This window comes from Penaeus vannamei, chromosome 25 (assembly GCF_042767895.1).
Source record: "Penaeus vannamei isolate JL-2024 chromosome 25, ASM4276789v1, whole genome shotgun sequence".
NCBI classification, from domain to species: Eukaryota; Metazoa; Arthropoda; class Malacostraca; order Decapoda; family Penaeidae; genus Penaeus; species Penaeus vannamei.
The window spans coordinates 4,887,644-4,896,541 of NC_091573.1; the positions used below are offsets into that span (position 1 = coordinate 4,887,644).

Sequence of the window (8,898 nt, forward strand, 5' to 3'; positions counted from 1 at the left end):
CGAGTATATGATTATTTATTTTCTGTGACTTAAATAGATATTGTACACTAGTATATAATACAATAAAAGATAATTGTTACCGAGAGCAACCCACCATCCAGAGAATAAGTCCCAAAACCAGGGTATCATGTGAACCCAGACACCCAACCTGACCTTTTCTATTGTCTATTTATTCTCTAGACAAGGGGGCAAGCCCCTCTGTGTCCTCCATTTATTAGCACATTGTGCCAACTTATAGATAATGGATATTAAGAACTCTGGCTGTGAGAGGGTTTTGTAGAATTAGTTTCTGAGCAATGCTTTCAGTGGACGTTTTTTGTCATTTACTGGTAAATATGAGGCCACTGCAGCTTAAACTATGTTTCTCCTTAATCTATTTCTTACATTCTCTATGATGGTGGAGTCTATCTATCTCTGCGTGCCGCTCTTGGTAACTTATTCCTAATAAATTAATGCTATCTGATATTTGTAATGCATGCCTAAGACTGCATGTTGTAAGTATTAGTGGCTATTAATTCTTCAAGTAAAAAGAATGTTTCTCAGTAGTCTTGTAGCCAGCCTGAGAAACATTATGGTACCTTCATCCCAAGAGAGACCGTGGAAGTAACCAGGAATATCAATCTAATTAGCATATCAAATAAGGATTCCTCCTCTCCCCCAGCATTCTACCTCCTGTGAGTGCCCCAGTGTGGGACAGAGAAAGTGAAGACCGCAGACGGAGACACCAACAGCAGCAGCAACAGCAACAAGCCTTGGTCACAGCGTCAAGGGCAGCTCCTCCATATGGCCACAGAAAAGGATGGATTCCACGCTCTCAGGAGGTCAGGGATTTGGATGTCAGGGGGTATCGAGTGGATGGAAATTGTTCTCTGTTTCTCTCTCTCTCTCTTTCTCTATCTGTCTTTGTCTTTCTCTTTGTTTCTGTCTTTCTGGTGCTGTCTCTGTCTGTCTCTGTATTTCTCTGTCTGTCTGTGTGTCTGTAAGTCTCTCTCTCTCTGTCTGTGTGTCTGTCTTATTCTCTCTCTTTGTTTCTGTGTGTTTGTAAGTCTCTCTTTGTCTCTGTCTCTTTATCTCTCTCTATCTCTTTGTCTCTGTCTGTCTGTCTGTCTGTCTCTTTCTCAGTCTGTTTCTCTCTTTCTCAGTCTCTTTCTCAGTTTCTCTGTCTTTCTCAGTTTCTCTGTCTTTCTCAGTTTCTCTCTCTTTCTCAGTTTCTCTCTCTTTCTCAGTTTCTCTCTCTTTCTCAGTTTCTCTCTCTCTCTCTCAGTTTCTCTCTCTCTCTCTCTCTCTCTCTCTCTCTCTCTCTCTCTCTCTCTCTCTCTCTCTCTCTCTCTCTCTCTCTCTCTCTCTCTCTCTCTCTCTCTCTGTCTCTGTCTCTGTCTCTGTCTCTGTCTCTGTCTCTGTCTCTGTCTCTGTCTCTGTCTCTGTCTCTGTCTCTCTTCTCTCTTCTCTCTTCTCTCTTCTCTCTTCTCTCTTCTCTCTTCTCTCTTCTCTCTTCTCTCTTCTCTCTTTTCCCTTCTTTCTTCTCTTTCTTTCTCTTTCTTTCTTTCAATATAAAGAGAAAAAGGCCCTTAGCGTAACATTTGGTAATTTAAAAGAAAATTTTTTAGGCCCCTATTTTATTCCCATAGTCCTGTATGATAACTATATATTATATAATTTCTCTGCGTGCAATTAAAAACCTCTTTAGCATTAGCAACTCCTGTGAAGTGAGTTACTAAAAGACAGAAATACAAACTCTAAATTTTATATATATATATATATATATATATATATATATATATATATATATATATATATATATATATATATATTGTGCAACAACTCTTCAGAGATAAAATATACATTTGTGCCTCTTTCTTTCTAGGATTTTGGAGATGGAGGGGCATTCCCCGAGTGCCATGTAGCACAGTACCCACTGGGCATGGGCAAGGGGGGGGACAGCGGTGGAGGAGGAGGAGGAGGAGGAGGAGGCGGTGGGAGTGGAGGCTCGACGTCCAATGCCTTGGCTGTCCAGCTGGATGACAAGGGCAAGGTCAAGTACGACGTCATAGCCAGGCAGGGCCACTCCAAGGACAAGGTGAGATTGTTGACGAATTGAGCAGGACTGTTTGGTTATGAGGTCATTAGGGTTGATGTAGGTGGTTTTGTCATTGTTGATTTTGTGTTTTAGATTGAATTTATGAATGGGGAAGCTATCATTAATCAACAGGCACTGTGTACATTCACTGTGCTCCATGATATTGTTTTGTTGATTAGTCACCAGTGACAGTTACTAGATCTACCAGATATCACCTGTTTACCTACTCTTTTCCATGAAAAAAACTTATATTTGTTATTATATACACTTTATTAACTGTCATTTTTTATATGATTCTTATTAGTATAACATTATTAGTATTGATAATAGATGTAATAAATAACTTTTCTTCAAGAAAAATCATGGAATATATGTAAGGAGGTGAGCCTTCTGTGTGTAAACAAAAGTAAACAAACTAAACAACAGTGGTGCCAATACACATATGCACATGCTTAAAGGGTCAACAAGTTAAAAAGAAGAGAATAGATTTGTAATCAGTGAGGAAAATAAGTATAATTTAGTCATTTTTTTCAAATCAAATTCTATAAATTGATGTTTGCTTATTCTTTTGAACAGTAAAGATGTTCAAGATTGTCATTGGGTAGTCTTTTTGCCAGATATTGAATCAGAAAAATTCTCATATTATATACACAGATGTGCTTATATGTCAGTACGAACTGGATACACATTTTAATTTTTTTTTATGAACTAATGATTTACCAGGAATGGAAATATAACTTATTTGAACACTTTTATTTTGTTTCTTGATCCATATATAATTGATTAGTAAACATTATTTTTGTCCTAACTAATTTATGATTGTTCACTAATGCAATGGATTTACTTCCAGATTGTGTACTCCAAGCTGACAGACTTGCTTCCTTCAGCAATCACCTCAGAAGATGACCCTGAGCTCCAGCGACCTTCGATGGAGGAGATTGAAGAGAACACCGAGAAGACGAGGCAGGCACTGGAAAAACTGACGCAGGTGAGACCCAGAATCACTTCTTTGGTGTATAGATTCGGGAAGAAAACTGTCTTGGAAAAACTATAAATGAAAATCTGTCCTTTGAAACCTATTAGAATTTTCATTTTAATACTGATTAAGAAAAAGAAAAACTTGTTGGAGGATCATGAATGTAGATTAATAAATTTGTATTCTGAAATAGATTAGCAAGAAGTATAAACATCCCACATAGATTTGAAATACATAGTCTTTTAACAAGTTTCTTAGTGTGTGTGTGTGTGTGTGTGTGTTTTTTTTTTTTGTTTTTTCCCCCGTATCAGAAGGCTTTACATATTCTTTTAACAAGTTCTCACTTCACTCTCCAGGGCAAAATATCTTCAGCAATGCCAGTTAGATGTGCAGAGAAGCAAGCCCCAGCCCAGTACATCCGCTACACTCCATCACAACAAGGCGTCTCCTTTAACTCGGGTGCAACACAGCGCGTCATTCGCATGGTTGAGCAGCCAAAAGACCCCATGGAACCACCCAAGTTCAAGTGAGTAGTAGTAGCAGTAGTTGTAGTTGTAGATGTAGTAGATTTTGAAGCTGTTAATATATTGTGTGTTTTCTTAACGTTTTTTCTTTTTTTCTTTCTTTTTTCTTTGATTCATTGGATGTATTTGTCTGTGTCTAATCTGTGGATGGAATGTCATATTTGCATGAGAGAGTGAGAGTGAGAATAAGGATGTGTAAGTTTATATATGTGTATATGTGTGCAGAAATATGTGCATGCATAAGTCCCTTGTGTGTTGAAAGTTATTTAACACTTGATTGAATTGAATGTCTTTTACAGGATCAACAAGAAAGTCCCCCGAGGGCCTCCTTCCCCACCAGCACCTGTTATGCATTCGCCAACGAGGAAGGTAAGTCATGCGCTGCTATATAAGTTCATGTGTAGGTGGATGTAGATGCAGATTTACAATTTTTGAAAAAGGAACTTTGTGTGTGGTTTTATTTCAGTTTGTTTGCATAACTTTGGGTGGGAAGTTATTATTAGAGTAATGCAGTTTTAATGTGTAAAAATGGAAGGAAAACGTTGATGTTGATAAAGAAACAAGGTGATATTTCTTTCTGTTTCTTTCCTTACTGTGGATTTTTTTTCCTATCATATATGTAGAGAAGTAATGTATGTAAGTGAATGAGCTTGCATTTGTGTATTCTTCTCTCTTTTCTCCTCTTTTTTCTAGTATCCTCCTATTGAGGATGGGCTTTTCCACTTCTGTAATTTCTGAATTTTACTTTCCTTTTTTATATATATTGGCCATGGTTTATCCTGAGTATTTGAATTGCAAGTTAACTGTACACCCTTATTCTTAAAACCTCAGTGTCCTCTTTGCTCAGTTTCCTTTCTATTTTTGTTCCCAGGTAACAGTCAAAGAACAGCAAGAGTGGAGAATACCACCCTGCGTTAGTAACTGGAAGAACGCCAAGGGTTACACCATCCCCCTTGACAAGCGTCTGGCGGCTGATGGCAGAGGGTTGCAGTCAGTTCACATCAATGAAAAGTTTGCAAAATTGGCTGAGGCCCTCTACATTGCCGATAGAAAGGCGCGAGAACAGGTGAGTCACTGCAGCTATTTGCAGATGCATGGTATTCTGCATTTTGTTTTATTCTTGGTGATGAAAGAATTTAGATAGTGCTCTCACACAAGGTAGTCCTCTAAGTGTCAGTATTTCTTTAGATAAATGGGACTGTTGTGTTTCAAGTATGTCTTGTTGCTCTTGTCGCAAGAAAAGATATTACTGTCATTTATCATGAACAGAAGTGGAGTTGTGACAAGACATAAGCATTGATAGTGTTTTAAGTGAGGCATATCTGAGCCTGCTATTTTGCTTCTTAGTGAGTACATTGGAAGCCTTAGCATATCTCTATCTTTCTGCCATGCTTTCCTTAAACCATGAAGTCATAAAAAGTCTCCTATTTGATTCCTTATCCCTCATACAATGCAAGCTTTGCGTGCTGACAGCCCTCGCATGAGCCACTTCTTAAACTTACTCCAAGTAATCAAGTAACCACCTTTTCTTACACTGTGCAGGTGGAGATGCGAGCCCAAATCGAGAAGAAGTTGCAGGCGAAGGAACAGGTGCGCAAGGAGGAGAACCTCAAGGAGTTGGCCAAGAAGGCTCGTGAAGAAAACGCTGGCCTTCGTCCTGCTGCGGCTGGACCGGTGGACGAGGCCGAGAGGGAGAGGGAGAAGCTGCGACAGGATCGCTCGCGGTGAGGGAGGATTTTATCTTACTTTTAGGATCATTGATTATTGAGAATATATAATTTGATATAAATTTTGGGAAAGACAAACTCCAGCTCATTGGGTCTTAACAGCATTATCCTAATGCCTCCCTGTTTTCTTGGACCTGCAGCGACAGGAAGAGGGAGAGCGCCATCGCTAACTCGGCGGCTGACAAGCGCGGCAAACTGACGAGTCGCGAGCGCGACGTGACGGAGCAGATCGCTCTGGGGCTGCCGCAGAAGACGGCCAGCGGCGGCGAGGCGCAGTTCGACCAGCGGCTGTTCAACCAACAGAGCGGCATGGACTCCGGCTTCGGCGATGACGAGTCCTACAACGTGTACGACCGGCAGTGGCGCGGGAAGAGCAACCTGGGCTCCAGCCTGTACCGGCCGACACGCACGGCCGAGAACGAGTACGGTGCCGACCTGGAGACGCTCATGTCCACCAACCGCTTCGTGGCGGACCGCGGCTTCTCGGGGGCGGACGCCAGCGCCAACCGCACCGGCCCCGTCGAGTTCCAGCGGTCCGGCGCCGGAGACGAGAAGGAGGAGGATGACTTGTTCGGCGTGATCGGTCTGCTGACGGAGGCTAAGAAGGCTAGCAAGAGGAACGCCGACGGGGAGGACCGCGGCCGCGACGACCGCGACAAGAGGAGGAAGAGGGACTAGGTGCTCGGACGCGAGCGAGCGCTGGAGGGCTCGTGTAGCTAGAAAGTATTTTTTTAATTACTATCATTACCGCCATTAATATTGTCGCTATTATTAGCATGACTGTGTTAGACGGGCTCGGGACGTCTCCGCCCCGCGAGGTCCCCGAGCACCACCCAATGCATGCTTCCCGAGCGGCTCAGAGGAGGCTGCTGGCCGAGTCTTTCAATGAGCAGTTACGCGGCTGCCGGGACGGAGGAGCACGAGGACTGTGTAATTGTTCACTACTGCCATTGTCAATAGCCCGCCGTCACTCGGGCGAGGTGTTGAATACTGCATAAAGTGTCTTAAAGACAGTTGAACTTTATACAAAGGGTATCATTGTTATAGAAGTTTTTCTATGAAGTGTAAGGCTGCTTTCTACTCGTATTTCATCGTCTGCATTTCTTTAGTCTTCTGTCTTGTTCTCCGTGTATTTCCTTTGTCCCACGTCCTTGGACTCGACCTGCCGTGACGTTTCAGTATCTGTACAACAGGATAAGGTGGAAGTAGTTCTTCGTGCAGTTGTTTTAAACTTTATTTTTTGTCTTCTTCGTTTTCCTTTAATTGCTGTGTAAATTCATTTTCTTTACTATTAAGCCAAAGTTTAAGAAGTAACAGGACATGGTTGGTTATCGCCTTCCTATCGTCCTTAGGTTTGATGACGTCACACCTGCTATAGGCAATTTTTTTTTCTTTTTCGTTGAGAGAATCAACACTGGTGTACAAATGTAAACCATTTAATAAAATGTTTTAAGTATCGTGCATGTTTTCTTTCGCAATCCTTTTCAGGATAGTTATTTATGTTCGGTTGATATTAATTTTCCCTTTAAAAATTACGTTTTTAATCGGAATAACAAAAACAGAAATAGAAGGCGGAAATTTAAAGAAATTAACAATTTCAGTCTCTACGTACGAGTAATCCAAGTAATAACAATTATTCTTAGAATGCGCGTGATGTGATGATAATGGTGTGATAGAAGGATTTGGAATATATTTGAAAGTAAATCCCCCCCCCCCCTCTCCCTTGCCCGTTGTTGTTGTTGGGGGGGGGGGGCTTAGGAGACGGAGACTGAGACCCAATGCAGAGACCTCCCCTGCCTAGGACCTCAGCACTCGACTCGACTAATTTACCTACTTACTTCCCCACTTCCACTTCAACATTCTACCTCCCCTAGTCAAATTCTTTTGCTACTCGAATCCCAGACTCTCCAATTTCAACTACAGCCCCAACACCATCCCCTCTCCCTCCCCGCACTACCCGCAGCAGACTCACTAAACGTTCCACCCCTTCTTCCCCTACTACGCACTCACCTTTACCTACCTTTACCCTCCTTCCTCAAACACCAGTCTCCTCTTTCCCCCCTCATAAGAGAACTTTCGTCTCACAAAACTCTCCAACCAACTCCACTGCAGAAAATATGGAAGATATCCAAAACTATATGCTTGAGACACAAAATCCCACACTTCCTGCTCCCTCCATACTCGAAGTGACTGCCGATATCCATCCCCCTCCTGCTCATATTCCCCCTACCCCCCTCCCTCCTAATCCCTCTCAACACAACCTCACCCCCTCAATTCCGCCTACTACCGATATCCATCAATGCGAGTTGGTAGGAGCTCTCATTGCTGTTTACGACACGCAGCGACATATATTGGAGGTATTCTTTTCATGACCCCCCCCCACCCCCACCCTCTATCCACTGGAATACCTGTAACCAATCGAGGTGAAGTTCCTTGCCCAGAGGAGCAACTTGCGGCCGTGTTTCGAACCGTCGAGCTCTGTCGAGTCAAAGACTGTTACGGCAGAGTCAGATGCTCTAACCGTTCGGCTACCGCACCTTCATGTATGTATGTATGTATGTATGTATGTATCTATGTATGTATGTATGTATGTATGTATGTATGTATGTATGTATACTTGTGTGTATGTGTGTGTGTGTTTAAGTCTATGCATACATACATACGTAAGAATGAGACCCCAAAGGCCAAAGTATTTGATGACCAACTTATGGGCTTTTTTGTATGACTGAGTATTAAGAAAAAAATAAAAATAAAAACAGAATGATGACTTCAGAAAGGACTGAAAGGGAGAGACTAAATAATGTTAATGATGATAGAAGGAGAAAATGGAATAGGCAACAGGGGGTTTGATTATGAAACACAAATACTAAAAATTTCTGGCGAGAAAAGAGGAATTTATAATATATATATATATATATATATATATATATATATATATATATATATATATATATATATATATATATATATATAAACATACATACAAACACACCTTTATGAATATGTATGTGTACGTTTATGTATATGTAAGTATATACATATATCTATATCCATTTATCTATCTCTCTATCCACCTGTTTATCTATCTATAGAAGTTTTGAGTAGCCACGACTAAACAAGGGGCAGGTCCTACAGTTTTCATGCCCAAGTAACGACTGTTTGGTGGTCGTTTTCGTTCGGCAGGAGTCGTAGGGTGGGGCGAGAGTCAGTGTTGCCATTTCTAGCGATTTTCCTGATAGAATGGCAACGCTAGCGATTTTGAGTTAAGATCTAGCTGGAATTTTTTTTAAAAGCCAACTCTATATTTAGCGATTTTTTAAAAAATTCTCTTTTTAGGGGAGGGCTTTTCCGCTTGAATCTAGCGGTTCTTAAAGTCCATTCTAGCGAATTTTTGGAAATATCAATGTCAAAACTGGCGAGATGGGAAGTTAAGGAAACAGTATTATGAAACTCATAATTAGGAAGTTAAAAGGACGAGATGTTTTCAGAGATAGTTTGCTATATTGATTAAACCCAAAGTGGACATGATAATGCCAGTGACGTCATGAATTTAAACGATAAATATCTCACCATTTTTTTTGTCCCTATGAATAA

The 8,898-nt window shown here is 41.2% G+C and overlaps 1 protein-coding gene across 1 annotated transcript in view; it reads left to right on the forward strand.

Moving 5' to 3' along the window:
* Bx42 (Puff-specific protein Bx42) overlaps positions 1-6,761 on the forward strand; it is an 8,537-nt gene extending 1,776 nt beyond the window's left edge. Inside the window, exons 2-9 of the mRNA XM_070139023.1 lie at positions 662-821; positions 1,865-2,077; positions 2,928-3,065; positions 3,410-3,579; positions 3,877-3,946; positions 4,449-4,643; positions 5,120-5,301; positions 5,445-6,761. Of these exons, the coding sequence (XP_069995124.1) occupies positions 662-821; positions 1,865-2,077; positions 2,928-3,065; positions 3,410-3,579; positions 3,877-3,946; positions 4,449-4,643; positions 5,120-5,301; positions 5,445-5,982 (1,666 nt within the window). The 3' untranslated portion in view covers positions 5,983-6,761. The remainder of the gene's footprint in view (positions 1-661; positions 822-1,864; positions 2,078-2,927; positions 3,066-3,409; positions 3,580-3,876; positions 3,947-4,448; positions 4,644-5,119; positions 5,302-5,444) is intronic.
* Positions 6,762-8,898: the final 2,137 nt, after the last annotated feature.